Below are 23,562 nucleotides of genomic sequence, written 5' to 3' on the forward strand. Positions count from 1 at the left end.
ATATTGTGTAATTGTATAATTATTGGGCTGTCATAGTCTCTGACTAAAAGCTAATAATAAATATATGTATATATATATATATATATATATATATCTACAAAGTAATGATATGATATACCAATACCAATCGCAAGGGACGAAACGACAATATTATTATTCGAGCTCATTCGTCACCATCGTGTTATGTAATATATTCTTACACGTGATCGTGGCTTTTACAATTTCAAAGTATACCTGCACACAAACACATGCAATACGTACACACTCACCCGTATATAAGTAGTGCCTCGACGAGGTCGTTTTTATATTTAATATTTTTTTCTCTATATATTTTCTACTCTTGTAAGATCAAACACCTCCACTTTTTCGATGGATTTTCTTTCCAAATGTCCTATATGCATATTATAAGAAACGTATTCACGTACGTCAATATAATTCATTATATAACGCTCTTCCACCGCAGACTTTTTTCGAGAAAGGTTTTTCAATTATATATGTAGTATACATATACACGCATGTACTTATTTTACCACTGACTGCAGAAGCAAGAATATAGAGACTATAAAGTTTCTAGAGATACCCCCCCCCCCCAATGTCTACAGTCGTAAGTCGTTCTTGGTATTTGATAACACTGCATTATGGTATATTCGTATATACGCATTAATTTGTCGGAGAAACCACCCTTTTGCAGTATGCCGGTATACGCACACGGAATTCGATGTTAATTAATAATTTATCGTATATTTGCGTTTTGTACTAAAGTAGCGTACTAAAAGTACAAGCGTTCATGTACATACAAGAAAAATTTTACGACTTTAAATGCTATAATAGGATGACTATAGGATCCATAAAACGTATACGACTGTTATACATTTAAATTACCTTTAACATTCGTTGCCGCGTTGGTATGAGAAGTATTTTTTCCTTAAATTTAATGCTCTATGTAGAGAGTAGGTTAGATTATAAAATTACATGGATATATTTTTGTTTAAAATGTTCATTATCTCTCAGGCTAAAAATTGCCTAAAGTTTATTATTAAATTAACAATTAACTTATAATTAAGTATATTTATACATTTTTTAGAATTCTAATTATCTCTGTGTGTTTTTCGTGTCTAAAATATTTTATACCAAAAAAATGCTTCAATCCTCAATATTGAGGGTGATTTCTGTAAAACTAGATATATATTTTGTTCTTAGGAGTTAGTGTAGTCAAAATCAAAAATTCCCTAGTTCTTTTCAATAAAAAAAATTATGAATTTCTACATTGATATTGAATAAACTATGTAAAACTAGTTTTTGCATAAAATTGACTGTTTTTTTGTTGTAACTCAAAATTAATAACCTTCGACTTGATATTTTCGCTAAATATTTATATTTATTTATTATTTCAATAGATATATTTTATGCTTATGAAATTTTCTATTTTTCTCTAATTTTATTTATTTATTTATTTATTTATGATAATTGTTAACTGATTAAGTGATAAGTGATATAATTTTTATGCCATCTTCCAATATGTCACCGATTTCTATCTATATTGATAACTACGAAACATGACAATGATGCGTTTTACCATGTTGATAAAGATAGCTAAATTCCTTTGACCCTTATCCTAAATTAAAAGCTCTATGGCAGAAGATAAATTAAATTAGCTAGTATTTATAACCAATATATACTACCTACAATGTCAGTTGGAAAATCCTATTCAAGCACTGAGCAATTTTCATTACTTTTGTGCAATTTAGTCATTTGCTGACATAAGCTTATATTCAAACGGTTACCTTGTTTTTAATGAATACAATATTACCAGAAGAATTTTATGCTATAACTCACTATGGATATTATCATTTAAAATTTATTTAATTAATAAAAAAATCTGACAATGATAATGCAGTGTATGGAGAGATCTTATATTAAATTTAAAAGAATAGAGTAAGAAAGAAAAATTTTAAGATGAAAAATGAATGACTTTCAGTGTTCAACAAACTTCAAACTGCCCAAAGTATTAGGTTGTTTTTTTTCCAAACAATTATTGGTTAATAAGTTGGTAATTTTAAAAGGTTTATGTATTTAAAACATTCTGCGTTTAGAAAATATAATACATTTTGAAGGTATGATTTGTTAAGAACGGTAATTATAACAATGGGTTAAGCATTGAAATACAACAGTTTATTATTCATATAAACAAATTAAGATTAAAACACTAGCTAGAAAGTAGTGGATCGTCTGAAACTTTATGCTACTAAATGAATTTATTCCGTAATATAATTGCAGTATACAAATATTTGGAAATGATGATAAGGACCGGAAACAATTATACGGTTGGCGAATGTTGATAAAAAGAACAGAAAAACCCAAATATAATATTTTGAAATATTCAGTAACTTTTGAAAATTTCCTTTTATCTATTTTTAGGTCAATTCATTTTTTTACATATTTTCCTGTTGAAAATATTGGAGAAAATATTATTGATTCAACAGAAAATATAGCTGAGTGTAGGTATAGTAGTTATGGCAGAAGGCGTCCATGTTTTATCATCAAGAGTTATTTTATATATTATTCGTTCAGATAATTGATCTGTATATAATGTATTATCGTGATAAAGATAAACATCATACATTCATACACATTATATACATTTAATTATTGTGAATTCTCGTCCATCTATCTTGTGATGATAAATACTTCTTTAAGTACGTTTAAGTTTTTGGTCGACGATCAAAAAATATTAAAAATATGACGTGTGCCACAAGTGTAGAATTGCTTTCTAGGTCTCAAATTTATGAAAATCGTATACATTTTAAGGAACAGGTACCTACTTCTAACATTTATATTAAACTTGGTATTATTCAAATTGATAGGTTGCTAATTGTAACATTGTAAAGTATAGGTAATATTATAAATAATAATATAAATGAAGCATTTTTTTTAGTAATATTAATTTAGTCATTGTTGAACTATAGATGATATACCTATTATTCATAATTTATTATATTATAATAGAAAATAATAATTATATGTATAAGACTATTTTTTTTTATAATTGGAAAAAAAATATGACAACTGTGCATGTATTGATCTTAAGCTATAACAAAGTAGATAATTTTTAACTATTATACTATTTATTCAATCTATTAATAAATTTATTTATAGTACTATATTTTACACTTATATCGATTTGTTAAATAATTATTTTTTATATATATTAGAAAAATATTGAAACTATATGCAAATTAGAATAACCCAAAACATTATAAGTTATAATACTTGACAGGTATGTAATTACAGTGACCTTACATGAAATATATATAAATGTAATACCCATTATTGTGCCAGTATTATTAAAAAAATCCTATTTTAAATTAAACATGAAGCATAATATTTTACTTAAAATTTAAATATAGAATTTGTTGATAATTAATATTTAATAATGTTATAATTTAATATTTTTTATGTTGTAAATACATTCAATGACATATTATATTATTACGTATTTAACAAATATATCAAATGAATATATTATATTGTATTAGCAATTAGCATTTACAATTTTAATTTTCACCATAGAATAATACCACAGTCTATTTCCAATCCTTTCATTTTTAAGACGTAGTAAAAAAAATATATTTTACTATTTTAAACACAGACCAATCTTTTTAAATCCAATCAAAATAAAGTTATTAAATATAATATAGAATTTATTTATTTTATTTATCAAATTTTAATACAATTTTTGTAACGGGAAACATAAAATAACTTAAATATGTTTAATCTTCTTAATTCTTGTATATTGGTTTATAATTTTCTTTTTTTTCTTTTATTATGTTATTTGCCTTTTTGGCGTTATTCTGAAATATATAAATAAATTAAAGTATGGATAAATCTGTGAAATTTGTGTTCTTTATATTTCAATTGAAATTTTAAAAATAGGACTGAATTAATAAGTGATTAGGTATTAAAAAATTTTAAAAATATACTTTCCTGGGCATTTTTTAAAGTACATTTGATGTTTAGTAATTTTAAGTTGGTTTGACAATGTGTTTTTGTTAGGTATTAAAATTGAGATTAATTTGTAGGGCGTAGATGAAGTCATTAAAAAGATTTATAAAATCACTCTATTATTGAACCGATTTTTTTACAGATGAAGCATTATTACAATTTTCAATTATTATTGATTTACAAAGGTATATTTGTAAAAAAAATGACTGTTCTCAAATTGCATTTAAATTTATAAGGATACTATTCTTCTACCGTTTACAGCGGACTTCTGTAGGTTATTTTTATAAAATAATTTTTTTTTTAACTTGGGAATTCGAATATTGGTACAATTTATTTTAAGTTATTTTTTGTCAGGGCTTAAGATTTGTATTTGAAGTACTGTATTTGAATCACATTGCACTAGTATTAATAAAAACTATGGTTTTTTAAAAATGAAATTTAAACACTGTTATACAATTACTGGGTTTTACTCAGGATATTTTACAGATTGTGTTTATTACTTTTAAAAGCAGTTTAATAATACAGCACTATGTTGCGCCAGAATGAACACAGCGATATAAGTGTCTCATATCTTGTAGTAAATTAAACATTTTAACTTTTGTATACAGTAAAATACATACTTACTACAAAATTGTTGGAAAAAAATATTGTTAATAAAATAAAAATCAGATGAAAACATCAATTAAAATATGTATTTTAATTATTGCTCTTCGTGTGTTGAGATAAATTAATATCTGTGTATCATTTTTGTGTTTAAATATTTATCTGTAATGACTAAAAATGTATAATACAGTAATTTTGTGGAAATTATAACTGAATATTGAATTTTACGATTGAATTAATTCATTATGATCTAATATTTAATACATATTTTATAATTTGTTTATTTTTTTCAGTAATCTCTACATATAATTATGTTCATGTAAAGCTTATGAAGTTTAAAAAATACATATAAAATATTATGTTCACTTTCCTGTCACTAAATATCCACTAATATTAATACATTTACCACACTAATGATTTTTGATATTACACCATATACACTTGAAATTTGGTTTTAATAGTATAATATTCATATAACCTATTAATGTTTTCAAACATAATTTAAATTAACTTACTATAGAAATACTAATTTTAAGGTAATAATTTAGTTTCATTTAGTTTAATTTATTTAAATTAGATTCAATGAAAAAAAAACTGAAAAAACACGCCAATTATGGTACTGTTTTTTTAATCATGCAATTTTATTTTTTTTAACTCATTGTAGGGATAATATAGATTTGGTGTGTGAAGCGTTTTATTTCATATTTTTGCTAACATTATTTCACCACAAACAAATTAAAATTTATCGATTCCATTATAGCTAAAAGTTACATATTATTTAAGAATGTCAGTTTTAATTTAGTAAACAATTATTAGTTTCACTTAATGTAATTTGTTCGCTTTTATACTTTAAAAATGTTATTCTTGAACTTTTTAATTTTAAGTTTTCCGATGATTCTATTTCATCTTTAGTGAAAGACGAAACGTAATGGTATGAATTTTGCTTCACATAACATTAAAAAAAAGTTATTTCCAATAAAAATGATATAATTTGATATAGTGTACCAATTATTAACTATCTCTATACTGTACAAATAAGTTTTGAAAATAATTATACTGTTTGTAGTTACTATTCATCATTTAAATTGTTCAGGTCGCAAAATAAAAATTCAGGGGATGATTAGGTGACTAAATCGAGTAGGTGGTGAAATGTGCAGAGGGCATAGTTCCGTTGTAATATTATAAAACATAAATATTTATACAACAAAATATCGATGAAATGATAAATATAACTAAATAACTAATATTTATTTATTATATTATTACTTTGTTTATATGTTTACAATAAAGGGCAAAAACTGTCCAATTGTTGTCTAGTAATTGTTAAAGAATAATAGACGGACTACAAAAACCCAAGGAACACACATATGACAATAAAATTCCAAAGCTGATAGCATTCTAAAATAATGTTGTTTTACCCTATTATACATTTATACACACATAATAGGAAAATTTACGACATCCGTTATGCATTGTAAATTATAATAATCATGCGATTACTGTCACAGCCGTTATATTCTAAAAATGTTGAAATTCCATTCATGTCCTTATTTAATTTATTATAATTAATTTAAATTAAATTAATAATATATATTATTATTATAATTAATTTAAATTCATATATATAAAATATATTATTTATAGCTAGCCACTGTTTTATTCATAGTCATGATTCAATTATTCATATTTTATTATTTAAAAAATAGCAATATTGGGCCTATAATATTAAAATATCAGTTGAGTTTCTGTTGTTTCCCTTAAAAAAATATCATACAATTATGTTGCTCATTACAATATGTATGACGGAAGTGTAGTTTTATCCAAGGTGTTTTGTTTGGCTTAAAAGAAATGAGAACACAATTATTGACCTTTGACATTTATCGTACCAGTATCGATCCCTGTATTCTTCCACAATATAAACCACGTGTTGACTTTCTAGGAACCCCCTGGGCACTTTTACCTCTTCATAAAAAAAAAAAAGATAAATGTTATAAAACAAAGATGCTCAATCATATACCTACGTACTATTGTTAAAAGACGCCATTTCACTGTGTTATACATGAAATGTATTTATTATATATTTTATCGTTGTATAAATTATGTTTAGTATCTATATATTATATATATATATATATATATATATAGGTATTATACTCGTACATAGGTAAAGACGACTGACAGTTCACAACTAAAAAAGTAACCGCATCACTGGAAATGTAACGGTTGTTCAATGATTATTAGGGCTTCGATTTCAATTTCATTTTGTTTATTTATGCAGGACATGCGAGCTTATAAAATTGAACAGCAAAAAAAAATAAGAATACATCAATATTAAAGAAACACATTCGTGTTTTTTACCATTCACATAAAATTTACTACGCTTTTTTTGTTATTTTAAGCTCAGAGGATACGATAAATTTTAGTTTTTATAACCCCTAAAAAATTCTACTGTTATTGTCTTTCTTTTTGTTCTTATCGATCATTTAATTGAATGATATTGCATTTAATTTTACCAAATATAATTGCCAAATTAAAAAGCAAAAGTCTTTTGTGTTTAGGATGTCTATTAATTATTACCCTTCTTAACATAATATTGTTAATGATTCTATAATACGTTCTTTTTTGAACAAAAACCTTGGGATTTACGATTTCAGTGACGTTTTAATATTTTTGAACTGTAAAACTCTGTATGGAAAAAAAAGCTAACAGTTAAAATACGCGTAACTGATACAAATCACGTTTCCACACGATTTCTTTGCCAGACTGCGGTATAACTGACGAAACAAGCTTTTGGTTTAAACACTATATAAATTATATAATACACTGCTATTGTTTCGTTTAGCAAATAATATTAGCATAGCTAGGGTTTTCGCTTTTATGTTCGTTAAAAACGCAACCATAATATATTATATCTAGGTCAAAGGTGTAGACAAAAATCGGTACCATTACTTTGAAATATTTTGCGTACTTAGTGCAAATTATTAGTATCGTTAAACATTAAAAATAATATAATAAAGAACAATACCAAATATACCTATAATACAGATAATTACTTATTATATTTAGAAATTAAACAACAGGTGTTCATAATAATTTTACAACATTTTACAGGTTTGGCGTGTCCTAAAAATTAGTCTAAAAATATATGCTTGCCATTATAATTGTCGTTATTGCCTTTAATTTTTTTTTTTTAAATTCATCGGTCGGAATTTTCTCTAATACACACTGAAGAGGACACCACGCCAAAAGCAAGAGATTTGCATAATCTAATGAAGGAAATTTGTCAGTGCATTTACGTGGAACATTTATCCCGGACAAGCTAAGAGTGCATTTCCCGGGCAAAACGCGCCGTTTGTCGTATCTACATATATATTATGTGACTAAAAGAGCTGCTCCGTGAGAAATTACACCGTGAAATCGTTTATCGTGTTATTACAACACCACCGTTGGCCACATCCACCCTATCGCGGTGATCGCAAGTACTGGCGACCATAATGCAATATCCTCTCTTCAATCAACACACTGCATCTCATACGTTACCATAGCAACAAGATTAGAAGCTCGGCAGGTGAGTTGGAGTAAAAGTAAAAACAAAATTTCGCTACCTAGCCACTAGGTGTGTAATATTACACAAGTATACGAACCAATAACATCGAACAACGGACGGCAGACGAACACCAGCTAATTGTAATTTGTCATTAAATTACTATTATAATTTAATATAATAATATGTGCCATAGATCAGCGGTAGAAGAGTGTGTAACTTTTTTCAAAGTGATTATCATGTTTAGTGTAAATTTTTGTCGTTTATACAAAAACCAAAGGTCAACCTACTCGCGGAGACTACGGCTGTGTTGCGTAACCTTTCCAAAACGATACTTTCCCCCTCACACCGTCGTTAAAAACGATGTGCATAACATTATGCGTGATAATATTATAATGTCGTCACATAAGAGTAATAATAACGCGAAGGCCGAATCGGTGGTTTTAACCCGTTCACTTTGTAGCGGGTATACCTGCAACAACCACAAAAAAATCTGTGCGAGCGTGCGACATATGTCTACTTCTACAAGAATTCCACCGGTATACATCATTCGACAGCCGGTGAGAACGGTCTGCGGAATCAAATCGATGAGGATAATAATATTTTGCGTGTAAGAGGTATACGTCGCGAAAACCGAATTAATAGTATGATGATATGACGAGGATATCAAATAATATGATTAAAAAAAAAAAAAAAAAAAAACAACGACGACGACGGCGGCGATTACTATAAAATAATAGTTTAGGCAATACACGCATCATGAGATCGACCGGCCAGCGGCGAACTCTCGGCGCCCGTCGGCCGAGGCGGCGGTGTCGGCGGTGTTTACCTGTCCGTCGTGCGTTTTTACCTGGCAATCGTCGTTGGACCTTTTGTCTCAGTGCAGCGCCGACGACGGTGTACGGTGCGCCCGCACGACACGCAATTCGGGGCAATCCATCGGCCGCAACACCATTTCGGTTTGCAGTCCGTCTTGTCGATGATACTTGCCGAGCACTCGTCCGACGGTTGACGGTCGCGGAAGACTGTGACGATATGAATATTATGCGGATAGCGTATCACGGTAAAATGTGCGTATGCTGTTTAAGCAACGAGCGCCAATAAACGGACGAAAAGAATTATATTCAATAAACAAAAAACAAAATCGAATGCGAAATAATGACGACGGTGACAACTTGCAGCGGTCGGGTGTTTGATGTCGGCTGACCGAATGAAACCGAAATATAATTGTATAGCGATGTCAATGATGATAATGATAATAATAATATTAATAATAATAATAGTAGTGGTAGTGGTAAAAATAAAAGTAATAACAATACAAAAACGACAATAACAACAACAACTAAAACAACGACTAAAACAACAACGGCGGTATTATATAACGATAGTAAAAAAAATTGAATTAAAAAAAACCCCGCTACACACTGGCCGTCGTCGTCGACAGTAGGCTTGCAGACGGACGCGGCCGCATTACTGGGGCACGTTCGATTCGGGCGAAAACCCGTGTACTCGGACTACGACCGTTTTCCGACAGATGGCGGAATGCGCATGACCAAATATGACCCCGGTCGGCGATGGGGTTTATTGAACAACAAACACGCGCACAACTCACATATTCGCTGGCGGCGGTGGCAGCGGGGAAGTCGTCGTCGTCGTGGTCGTAGTAGTAGTCATCGTCGTCGCCGTCGTCGTCGTCGTCATAGTCGGCGGCGATAGTTTGCGGTAGCGGCCCACAGTGGGGTGGGGGGGGGGGGGGGGGAAGTGTGTGGATGTAACGCGAGGAAATAATAAATAATAATAATAAAAAAAATCACACGACCATATATTATATTCTATTTCCGAACCCGATCGTACGAATAATACAATATAGGTACGCGTAAGAGTTAATATTGTTATAAAAAAAGTGGTTAAAATATACATGAAAAAGCGTTAAATTCGTTAGGGCCGCGTGATTACTACGTTCGACATAGGTTAGGTATCGTAATATTAACAATATTATCGTCGTTATGTTCATCACTAGGTATTCCTAATATTATGTATGTATGTGCAATGTGCATGCGGTCGACAACGGGATTTGACTACACACCCAGCCAACCCCCCCCCCCCTTCCGGTGACATTTTGCACACCCACCAATATTTGTTACTTTGTTCTGTTACAGTAGCATTACTACGCTAGCTGTACTTTCGCATTTCGGTTTTACGTAAGCCGGCGCCTCGTGTATGCAATTCGTAGTGCGCCGATGCGCCGCCAGTAGGTATATAATATGCACGAAGACCAATTCGAACTAATTGCGTCCCGGCCGTACACATATATACGCGTCATTATTACAATAATAATAATAATTATTATTATTATGTCAGCCCAATAAAGTCGGGTTCACCTTAAAATAGCTGTTAGCTATATTATTTTTTTATGTGTCACGATAATAATATAATATAATATATATATATCATAATATGGTATACTCGCCGTAATAATATATCGATCGTCTTCCGCGTTATTTATCGTCGTTTTATTTTGTTTGTTTTTTCGTCCTGTCACTGCCGCGCGTATTACCCGCTCGCGCATTTCGCTCAAAATACTCCCCAGAGGGTCAAGTCAAGCGAAAAATAATTATCGTTGTCACCCTTAGGCGCCCATAGGACCCTGCGGCGGTGGTATTGGAAAAGTCCACCTCGGAGGTGGTCTAGGACACGAGTGTGTGCAAAGGAATAGTGATTTGTATTCTAGACCGACGTGCCCGAGTATTATAACTGTTTTTTATTTTTTTTACTTTGATTACGATGTGATACATTTCACATATATTTTTATTTTATCAAATGCGTACCCCGTAATTGTGTGTACACATCTCCAGGGCCTTTACAAAGCACGTATTATATAACACCGTCGTACTATTGGATTTTGTCACTATAAATGGCCACGATTTCGACTTAATCACAACGGTTTAATATCTATTGCATATTTAAACTGTATTATATTTTATTTTTGATTTTGATTTCGATTGATTTGATTTGAATAATTTTTAAACTCGACACAGTATAGTTGTTGTATAAAACCATAAAGTATTGATTGTGTGGAGTAAATGAGTAATTTACACGTTACGGCTAGATTGATTGTTTGAATATACAATAAAGACTTCTTTTTTTTCAATTATTTACATTGAAATTCGAACATATTAAGTGATTGCTATAATAAATTGATGACATGAAAGTTGAATCATTATTTATGCTGAGAACAGTAATGTGATGGACAATATATTTGTTAAGTGTAATGTGTATAGTGATTCAAAATACATATTTTTAAATGCCTCTGATAATATTGATACCCTTTAAATTGCTTAAGACGAAGGAAATAAAATCAACTATTAATCATCATTAAAGATTTTGGGGGATCTTTAATCAGAAAACTTGTCTAGTTTGTTTGACAAATTGACCTATTTTTGACACGTATTATATTGCCATGATTAAATAATAATAAATAATTATATACGTTGGTATAGCTATTGTAATATTTTAATAAAATATATTATATATTTTTATTTTCTTGGAATAATGTATTGCTACAATGACATTAATGTCAATACTCACTAGCATAATAATAAACAATTGTTTGGAAAACGTACAGTATATTTCCATTATCATAATTTGCTATTCATAGAATATTAAAACAATAGATCCGTTATAAATGTAATAGAGATACTGTTTTCTTACCACAATGTATACTTATGAATAATTGTATTATTGCTTACTGAATCTGTATTTTGTCAAAAAATTTCTTTTTTTTTTATAAAAATATTTATTTAAATGTATTGAATAAATATTTTAAGAAATACAAAACAAACAATTTCAGTTTTTCATTTTCTGGTAGTCATGACACCGTGTCGTTTTGAGTTTAAGATGGTGATCTTAGATTTTAAGATTCATAACGAATTGTTCCTTAATCTTATAATCTTACGTGTATAATATGTCCTTCGACAATGGAGCTATTCATATATTAATATTAATTATTTTAATGATGTTGGCATTGGAATAAGTATTTAATATGATGTCATACGAATAATAAGTAATTAAATTTCTTTTGAAAAACTTCAGTATTTCAAAGAAGGGGATTAACAAAACTCTAGCCTTTGGGGATTTATTAAAGAGGATAATGTGAGTGGAAAACCTTTCTAGTAGGATTCGAAAACTTGATTTCAAACGTCCTACATGGAGTAATGTTATTTTTTAATCCCTCGTCATTCGATAACAATATAATGGCATTGAAATTCAATTTTTACCCTCCAATACGTTATGGTGCCCTACTGCAGAAGCAAGTTTTCGAAGTTTTCGTAATATTCACCATGAAATGAAAAATACGCATGGACAATTTTATAGAATTTATTATTTTGTGGAATTCGTTATGATGTATTGAGACACCTGTACAATTTTTTATTGTTACCGATAAATTATTCTTTACACTACATTATTTCAAAAGAATAACACTCCTTAATGTTATATTACAAAAATATTAAAACCAACATTATATTGTTTAAGCCATAAGAAAACCATTTTTTTTTAAACATGTCTCGCTATTAAAATCATCAATCAACTATTAATTTGTAATTGTCTTCTCTTCCGTGTGTATTGATTTTAGATTCTGGAGGGAAATAGAAAGCTGTCAACTTTACAATGATGTATAGTTTTTTTTCCAGTAAATACTTTTTGGCATAGTGCGAATAAAGCCACAAAATTTGGTGTAACGTGCGCACATGATAAACTACTCTACTAGTGCACTATGTAAAATAGTTTAGAATAAAAATACAAATCGTTCAACAGAAAATTTACAGAAAAAATTTGAAAATGTATCACAAAGTTCGCCACAATAAAGAATGTCTTTTTTAAAGGACGAGATTTAAAAATAACGGTGTAATGAATATGGCCATATGGTACACAATATTTAGGAATATCGATTCCGAAATATTAATTCAAATATTTACAAAATTGCAGAAATTAGCAAATATTTTTGGAACATTTTAAGTTCAATTTTAGATGAAATTAAATATTCAAACGAAAAACAATGATTTTGGTTATTTTGTTGTAATAATTCAATATACATATAGGTAGGTACTCTACTAGATTATATATACACAACTATATTTTCAAACCACTTTAATTTTATGTGATTACCTATTTATACTACGATCCACTGGCACAGTTCTACAGTAAGTCGGTATTGACCAGAAAGTTAATAAAAATAATATATATATATATAATACAAATATACATTATGGTAGTAAATAAATAATGATAATGTAATTAATTCAATGATCTGGTGAAAATGAATTCTAAAACAGCAATATATCACAAAATATTCTTAGTAATTAGTAATTTTACATGGACTGACCATTTTATTTATCATTGAATTCAAATTTAACTTAGGTATATACGGTAAATTACTCAATTACGAAGTACACTTGACACCTAAAAATGTACAGCAGAGGCACAGAGCGGTTGCCTACTTTTAACTCGTTTTAAAAATATATTTATTAATTAGTTATAAATTATAATATTATAATAAGTATAGGTATTGTTTTTATTAATCATTAGTGATATTTATCACGATTTCTATTTTCCTCGAAGAAAGAAGAATGGTAAATGGAACTTATACAGGGTATTTCAATAAGGATGCTCGATGTTTCATTGTAAAAACAACAAGTTGTGTGTGAGATATCCACTCAATTTTTATTTTATTTTAATGAACGTTATAATATGTCAATTAAGTATGCAATTTAACATCGTTTAAATATCCACTAAGGCTTTGCTTGGTGGCACGTATTCAGGAGGTCCAATTTTCTATCACTTTGTCGCATAAATCCAGTTGAATTTGCTAGATGGCATTGGTTATGTTAACTTAGAGAGCATCAATAGTTTTTGGTTTATTTGCATAGACCTGTGATTTAAGATAGCCCAGAAGAAAAGTTTAAAGGCGTTAAATCGCACAATATTGGAAGCCAGTTTATGTCGCCATTATGTGATATCACTATGCCCTCAAATCGTTCACGCAGAATATCCATTGTTGTACATAATTGTGTGAGGATGTGGCCGACATTTCAACGATATTATATTCCATACATAATTGCCATATAACGTTAAATAAAATAAAATAAAAATTGATTAGATATCTCACACACAACTTGTTTTTTGCACAATGAAACATCGAGCGTCCTTATTGAAATACTCTATATATTACTATTATAATTATGGTTGAATAAATAATACTAAAAACCCGCATAGTTTTCACAGACGCGAGCAATAATAAATAATAACAAATTTCAATAAAACATAATATTAAATTATTATCGTTTTAATAACGCGACACGACGATGTGTTTTCATCATATCTATTATACGGGGTATTCGATCACTTGCGGTAGAAGAAACTATGGTGCTGTTTGTGAGGGCAGCGTCAGTAGTTGGTGATCCAGCTGTGATTGAGCGGTTTGTGGAGGTAATTCTGGCGGTTGCTGTGGAGGTGGATCCGGAAGACTGTTGCATGATTTGCCTGTACTTAATAAACGCGTTCTGATGCAAGTCGTACGCTGAATCATGAATTCGGAACCCGTAAAGCTTGGACACATACCGTCCTTCAGGCCGAGACGGAATGTATTCAGGTCGCGTCATCAACACCATGTGAGGTAAACCCGTGCCGAAATATGCACCGTCCACAGCTGCAGCTTTCACCCCTGGTTGAAGGGTGTACACATCCATGCACCGAGGACAGAAGATTCTCACAGTGTTCCGCCCGACCACGTCGCATAGTCCTATAGGTAAGACAAACGGCATTAGGTCAACGTAAGTTCAAGACGTAACAGGTATATATGTAACAATATAATAAACTTGTCCACGGTTCGTGCCTATGGTTTATAGGTAGAGCTGTAGACACGATATGCGGAATTTGACCAAACGTGTTCTAACGTGGTCTGCAGCGGGTGACCAGTTAAATATTTAAGATACACAAGGACATTGATGTAGTATTTGAATTATGAAATATTACACAAAAACGTGAAACTTTGAAATTTTTTAATACAAATTTGAATGATTATTTATCAATAATCTAACCAAAGAAAATCATCACTAATGAATAGTTTGTGACTGTTTTCCCTAATATTATAAAGTTGTGAAAGTTATGACAATTATACACAAAAATAAAACTAATTAAAAAAATAAAAATGTTGAAATACTGAAATACTGAAATATTTCACAATTTTGAATTTCATTAAACTTTCAACCACAACATTGGTTTGACCTCTGTAGATATGATTATCGTAGCTAGTGGCATATATATGTATAACTATTTAACCATATAAGGATCTTAAATAAATTTTATTTGACACTAATCCGATTATATTTGTTTTTTTTATTATTATTATTTTAAATGTTTTCCTGACAAAGTCTAAACTTAGGTATAATGTACACATTTTTTAGGTATTTATAAGAACAATATTAACATAATATGTAGTAAATAACTAGGTTAACCAATTAACGATGTACAATTATATTTATGAAATAAGTAATAACATAAAATATATTTTAATGACCAGAACTCAATATCAGTTGTTATTAGGTTTTATTGACTACAAAATAAAAACATAACAATAAACTTACAAAGTAGGTAGGTTGTAGATAAATTAAGTTTAACAGCAAGCGACTTTTTCGTAATCGTGCGGAGTTCGGTGATGTATGAAAGGTGTTAGAGTACATAATATATAATGTGTCCAGTGAATCTCTGTTTTTACATTGTGTATAGTGGCAATGGATCTCATTTGTGCCTCATATTGCGTGTGAATATATTATTATATCGGTCAGAAACTCAGAACTTCAGAGATTAATCGTATTAAATCATAGAACTTTAGATCCAAACTCGCTGTCTATCTTACAAATAAGGCTATATTATACTATTCTTGACTTTTATATTCAACTATTTATGATAATACTCACCTGCCATGCTAAATTTAAGAGATTTTCTATACCTAATAATGATGTCCCATAAACCAGCAAAACCTTCAGAAATTTCACAATATTACAGATCTACCAGTGCTTTACATTACTACTCAAACATTTTTAAAACAATTATTCTAAATAGCCTCTTCCCCACATTAGAAAAAAAATATAAAAAATACATGCAATTTGGATTTAGATATAATCTATATAACTCCACAGTACATCAGATCTACCGTTTTGTAAATAAGATTTATTTTTCTATCGAAGAAAGCTTAAATGCACAAAAGTGTTCCTGGATGTTGCACAGATATTCGATCACGTGTGTCACTTAGAAACTCTACACAAAATCAAGGTAATCCCCTTACCTGTGCCTACTGATCAAATAATATCTAAATTACTGAAATTTCTCTGTATGTTCTGGAACAAATATATTTATAAAATATAAGCCAACGCCAATGTCACACAAGTAGCAATTATCGCGCAACTACTTTTAAACATTTATACTGTAGATAAACCCATTGTACAAAATATTATAATAATTCACTTACTTACATGTCACTTAAGTCTAGGCATTTTATCTTTACAAACCCGACTAAATCTGCTAGCCTCGTAACATACAAAATGGGACTTGAAATTAAACAAAACTAAATCCACTCACTAGAATTTTATACTACGTACCAGAGGCTGTTCACTATAATACATTAATGTTTTTTAATAAACCTAGCCTAACCTAACCCCTGTCTTACTCTCAAAATGTCAAATATTTTGAACTGACCTTATTAGATCACGACTCATTTATAGTCCCTTCATATACGCTCCAAACGTCAAACTCTAAACAGTCTAAACGATCACAGCCGCTGTTTGCGACCCTTATTTACTTATCTCTAAACATATCCCCTAACCTAACTACTTATATTATACAACATGCTATACTCGACCATTATGGGTGTATCGTATTCGATTCTGGGGTCTACAGCAAAATCTATCGAAATTACTGAATACACATCTATCAATCCAAAACCCTAAGACAAATCACTAGTTTCATATTAAGTTTTTAATCACACCATCTACCACGACCTACCCCTTTGTTGCCAATGTGACAAAAATACATAATAAAAGATTTCATGTTCGCTTCCTAAATCAAAGAAATCTACTTATAAATGATATATTTTACTTATATTTTTCCCTTATAATCCACCCCCATCCACAAACGACTTAAGTATAATACTATATTATTAATGGTGTTGAGATTTTTGACTAATTAAAATTTATCTTTTCAAGCTATGGAGGATCATCGTTGAATGATTTCTCTCTTCATGCTACCCGACGATAATTAAAGCAAGCCTCCAAATATTTGTTGCAAAAATGAATTTACAGATTGTGTAATAAAAACGAAGAAGGTGTATATTTAGTTTGAGAACGACCTTCAAAAAAGGTCTGGACACCCCTAAATATAGACTATCATTAAAATGTAACCAATTTTAGACTTAAGTCTTACTTTTAATGACTCATCAATGAAACAATAGTCAATAGGTCATAGTCAGAATAACGAAAGCATTATGATAAATCGTGTTTTTGTGGAATATTATTATTTCAATTAGTAATACTTTTTACGCGACTTTTACATTTTTGTTATTCGAAAGAAACGAGCAGATAACTAGTGAAATGTCGTACGGGTTACTCACGTACGAAATTATTATTTAAATTATATACACTCACATAACATACTTATATTATTGTTACGCGCATCTCCGTTGATTTATGTCACGGGGAGCTCAACTTGTAGCAGCTTTATCTTTCCACGTGTATAAAGGTGCTTGCATAAAATCTGCGTTCTCGTCAGAGTGCAGATTTGTTTTATGAGATCTTTCCACCACAAATATATTATATTTCTCCAAATTTGAAAGAATTGGGGAAAAATTCACGAATTTGCGAATTACGTGGACAGTGCAACATCGTATCTTACACAACAAGTGACGAAATCAACTATAATCAGCGCCTAGCGATTTAAATGTATTATTTTAGATACTCATCGTCTAAAATATAGTGTTAAAATCGTATTAAATATCACTGCCGGATCCAATTCCTGTATAAATATCATAATTTTACCAAACAATTATTGCAAACGTTGAGATGATACGTCAATAATTATAATAATTCACCTAATACGAAAGAACAAAATGGGAACAAAAGAGCTGATATCAGCCCATCGAATAATGCTGTTGTTGAGTTTTAAATACGAGTTATAGGGGCAGAACAGTGAATAAATATTCGTCACTTTTTAACTAGTAAAAAGTATATTTTCATGGAGTGTTCATTTAATATTTAAGAAAAAAGTACCTACATTCCATTCATTTTAAGGGAAATTGTAGGCGTCATAGTATTAAATCACTTAGATGATTAAAAAGTATAAGGGTAAAAAATATATTAACATTATATGATGTCAAAGACGTATAATTATTATGATATCGATTGTATAGAAATCAATTACAAATTCCATTTGGCTGTGACTTATGTAGTATTTACGGTGGTTTTACCTAAAAAACTAATTTATTCGACAATTACGTGACATTGGGGTATATTAATGTAACATTATATTTCAAGTAGATAAAGTCGAGCGGATAATACGAGATTTTCCGACAACAACAGATACGACTTTTCACGCTATACATAATACCTATATATACACGTGCTCAAAACGGAAGCGGGTCTAAGACTTATCGAAAACTAAATTAATGTATGGTGTGAATAATGGCCACAGTGTCAACGGCAGTGGTGGAAGGAGAAGAGGAGGAGGAGGAGATTAGATCGTACTATACTTTACTGTATGGTATATATTTTTATGTAAAAGGTGAAGTTTTTAAAGGTAAACACTATAATATAGCTTGAAAAACAGAAAAAGTAAAAGTTCTAAAAAAATTTTTGATTTTTATTTATATTAATAATATACGCTCATTACAAAACAATATTTGAATATTAAAATTATTATATTTAATTATAAATAATATTAAAAAACTAAATCTGTAATCTGTGATATCATTCTATTAACTTTTTATTATGTCATATTTCCCAAGCATACAATTCTGATCATTTCAATGAATAAAAATCGAATTTCAAACGAATAGTTAACAACTTATAAGTTTTAATAATTAATCACCCGTTGAAATTTGATTTATATTCATTGAGATTCTTAGTAAAAATATATAATAAAATAATATATATAAAGTACCAGCAGTATTACCTAACTTCATCCGAGTTAAAATTAATCCATATTTCTATCAGTTTCTGTTTTGCTGCATTTGAATTGAAGAGGTGGGTTGTTGTTGTTGTTGTTGTTGTTGTTGTTGTTGTTGTTGCACCCACCTCTTCAATTATGTAATACAAAATTACAAACACAATAACAATGATTCATTTTATGATTTTTACTTCATAATTCTGGATAAAGGTAGTTTTGTTGTAACTACATAAACACAAAAAATTGGAGACAAACTCAACGAATACTTAAAAGCTAATTTTTATCTAGTATCTTTAAGATTGGTACTATTTTTATGTGTTTACTTCAAAAATATGTCCAGAATTAAGAAAGCGAATTGATAATTGAAAATCATTTATGTAATCATTTTAATAATGTAATTGTTCAGATAAGTACCTATTTAAGCATTTGATTTTAAGATTTGTTTTTCTAAACTAATATTATAAAGATTTGATTGTTTGTTTGTATTGAATAGGCTCTGAAATTACTGGACCGACTTGAATCCCTATTTTTTATTGCGAGAAAATTATTCATTCCTACGGGAAAACGGGTAGTATGAATTATCCTTTTGTACCTATCTTTTTTACATAACTTCTAGACGGCTGAACCGATTGAGTTGATTGTGGCTTAATTGCACTTACTGCTGCGAGTTACATTTAAAAAGATTTGAACAATCACAATTTTTTAATGGCAACGAAGTGCACGGGGTCAGCTAATATTTATACGTATATAAAAAAATATTATTTGCTTTATTTCAACAAATTATAATCTGTAACTAATTTTAAGCCAAAATTAAAATCATGTGTGACTCACACAATTTTTGAACCAATGTGTGAACCATCACCCTAATAACCCTTTATTGGTTGAAAAATAAGCTATATAAACTTCCTACAAGTCTCAACGGATTAATTACAAATTATTCTGATTGAAAACTGTCCAGTCATTTTTGGATCCTAAGAGACAAACAAAATAACCTATATTCAATTAAAAAGCGAAAAAAGAAATACCAATAGAAGAAATTAACGGCAATGAGATATTATTATCCAAAAATGTATATGTATAATATATAGATAAATGTTTCTTGTTTGTTCTTTTTAGACTAGAATTAAACTGAACCATTGATGTGTGATGTTCATAGTTTATTTTTTCAACCAATATATGTTTCTTAGGGTGGTTCACACATAAATTTATACCATTGTTTAAAATTTCCTAGTTGTACCAAATTAAATAAAACTATCCTATCAATAAGTGTAAATTTAGTAGTGTTTGAGCCAATACTAATTGTTCAATAAAGTGGACCCGCATTCATAAATTGCATAGGATTATATTATCATAAATTATTGATTATATGTTAATTAAAATACAGTATACCTATTTGTGAACAGTAATACACAAATAATGAATACTTTTTTGAAACATTCACTTTTCGCAATTTATAAATGTGATTTATTATTTCTCGCATTCAAAAATTACTTAATAATAGTGATACTAAACGTGGCTATTTATATATCTATTTAATTAAGACTTTAACTAGTTTAACCAACGGCAATCCTATATTTACATATTATAATATATTTTATATGTTACGAAAAAAGTACGAATACCAGTTACACATATAGGATTTACCGATCATGTTCTAATAATCATATTATTTATAACACAAACATTAAAAACAAAAATTAAATATATATTTTATACCCCAATGTTATTATATATGCTATAGGTATTCATAGTTGCTAGTTACTACAGTTAATATTATACGGATCAAAATTTTGAATAAAATAAGTTTTTCTGAAAAATGGATTGTTTAAACATTATCGACGTGCATAATTTAAAATTTAAAAAAATATATAAAAATAATATTATAATAATAACTATTCATGTATGTATATATTGTATATTGTTAGTCCTGAAAACTTCATTTTACTTTAATCAATAGTATAAATACTAGAAATTACCTTCTAGGTATACTCAATTTTTATTTTCTACCTTAATGGGAACCCGTTAATGGAGGTTTTTCAACTAGTGGAATTTCTTAGCTTAAAACGATGGTGCAATGAGCAATCATAATTCAACTTCAGCTTTAATTTTCAATCCGTACTTTTTAGGTTATACTATATACAGCTAAATTTATTACAAAATTTTTTTTTATTTCCTCGTCTATATGTTGTACTTTTAAATTGATTTTTATTTTCTGAAAATTATCCATGTTTTTCATAAATGTATTACTTTAAAACTTTCTAATTTAAATTTTTTCTGGGATTGAAAAAATACCCACTTTTCGACATATTTTAATCACTCACGAGACACGATTCACTGAGCATATCTATGCAGTCTTTCCGTGGAAAATTTTTCACAAAAAACGGCCGGTTTATGTTTAGTGGCACTCTAGCTATAATAAAGTAATTTTGATGATATTTCGGTACCTATTGGCAAGACAGCCGAACGCTGGCAGTTTTCTCGCGGACACTGTCCGAAACAGCCAGCCACGTATTTCTCGAGTATTTTGGCGATGCCTCGCGGTGTCATCACGTACCGGGCGTGTACCAGTCCGTAGATGAGCTCGGTGGTGGATAGCGAGCCGAAATCGGCAGCGGCACGTGTGACCGGAGTATCGTCTTGGATGATGACGCGTACCGCCGTCTCGTACTCCGGCACCATCTTCTCCAGCCCGACGAGATTGGACTTGTCCTGAATGTACGACCTGTCCACGGCGCACATGAACTCGTTCTCGGGCTTGTTCAACAACCATCTGATCCACGGTGAAGAATTATTCATGTTCTGCAGGAGGATTAAATTTTAATTATTTTGTCGATTTTCGTAAACTCTGTACAACCCCGTAAACAAATTCGTTTGTGAAAACGGTTTCGGGCAAAAATAAATCATCAACCGGGCTTTAAAGCCAAAGTTTTTTTCTTAATTCAAACACGATGCAGATAACAATATTTTCTGTATCATACCTTTTTATTCCATCGTTATCACGAAAAAAAAAATCAATTTAAACTTAAAAAGTATAAAAATTACGGATTTTAACAATTAATATAAAATCGCCACGACCACGCAGCAAAGTTTGTCTACCTTATTCATTATGTATAGATACGGTTTCTAAACAATAACTATTAGTTATTACCATAGATGTGCGCAGAATCTTTGTTCGCATTATCAAAGATATTCTTGTACTAATAACAACTAGTAGTATGGTTAAATATTAAATTGTAAATTTGATGTAATACCAATTTATTCAATTCATTAAGCAATTATAAAAATAATCTAGTAAAGCATAGATATCAAAATTTGATATTTTCCTTTGATAGTTTAATAATAAGTTAATAGTTTAAAAAAAAAAAATTAAATAAATAAATACATTTTTCAACTCTAATACCTAAAATATGGAATACGTTTTTAAAATATTGAACGTTACTTATGTAATTTATTATGCTACTCTATCTTTTATTATGTTAATTTGGAATTTAGTTTATTTGTATGTAATTTTTTTTATTATCATGTAATGACTCTCTACCACCATCACAAGCATTGCGCTTAAAGGAGGTAGATACTTTATTGTAAAGATTTTAATAATATGTAAATCACCTTATTTATATTTTACAATAAAATTATTATAATAAAAACAAAAAATAGCTATATATTTATCAAAGAAAAAACCAGAGACCACCGGACATAATATTATCGGTGTGTATACTACCTACCTATATAATAGCAAATGTACCGGATGACAGTTTGTAGTGGATGGAGCGACGAGTTTAGTGTCACTACTCAACTTGACTCGTTTTGAAGATACGCCATCGCCGCCGGAATATAAATAAATAACAGTAACGATGGCCTAATCGTTTTCCGTCGGTACAACACTATTATATTTTAGCCAGAATGTATACGAAACTTTCGTGTGTGGTGATGATGGTTAGCAGTTTAGCACTCGCAGTGGCTCTTTTCCAATTGGTAGTCGGCGCGAGGGCCAAAACGAGAATAATATATTTTGGAAATAAATAATAATATATTTTATGAAAGCTTCAAAACCATAGATGCCTATATAATATCTGACCACCTGGGTGTTTGATTGAACCTGGTAAAACATTTAGAAACGTATCGTTTAAAAACACCAATCGTAATCGTAAGGTGACTTTTAATTTAAACTTTAATAAACTATAAATTAACGGTGGTAA

General features: G+C 29.6%; 2 protein-coding genes across 5 annotated transcripts in view; both read right to left on the reverse strand.

Moving 5' to 3' along the window:
• Shab (potassium voltage-gated channel shaker cognate b) overlaps positions 1-9,630 on the reverse strand; it is a 55,967-nt gene extending 46,337 nt beyond the window's left edge. For 2 of the 4 annotated variants that reach the window (XM_089226103.1, XM_089226102.1), the window contains exon 1: positions 9,000-9,630. The gene's annotated coding sequence lies outside the window, so the exon portion shown is untranslated. The remainder of the gene's footprint in view (positions 1-8,999) is intronic. The other 2 variants (XM_089226100.1, XM_089226101.1) reach the window with 2 other exon arrangements.
• A 3,898-nt stretch (positions 9,631-13,528) lies between these two features.
• LOC107163475 (casein kinase II subunit beta-like) lies at positions 13,529-22,159 on the reverse strand. Its single transcript, XM_089226895.1, has 2 exons — positions 21,808-22,159; positions 13,529-14,948 (listed from the first exon to the last, which is right to left on the reverse strand). Exons 1-2 carry the CDS (start codon positions 22,157-22,159, stop codon positions 14,485-14,487), a joined length of 816 nt encoding a protein of 271 aa, XP_089083021.1. The 3' UTR covers positions 13,529-14,484.
• Between the last annotated feature and the right edge of the window lie 1,403 nt (positions 22,160-23,562).

This window comes from Diuraphis noxia, unplaced genomic scaffold, assembly GCF_037042655.1.
Source record: "Diuraphis noxia isolate RWA-SAM2 unplaced genomic scaffold, SU_Dnox_SAM2 contig0004, whole genome shotgun sequence".
Classification (NCBI taxonomy): domain Eukaryota; kingdom Metazoa; phylum Arthropoda; class Insecta; order Hemiptera; family Aphididae; genus Diuraphis; species Diuraphis noxia.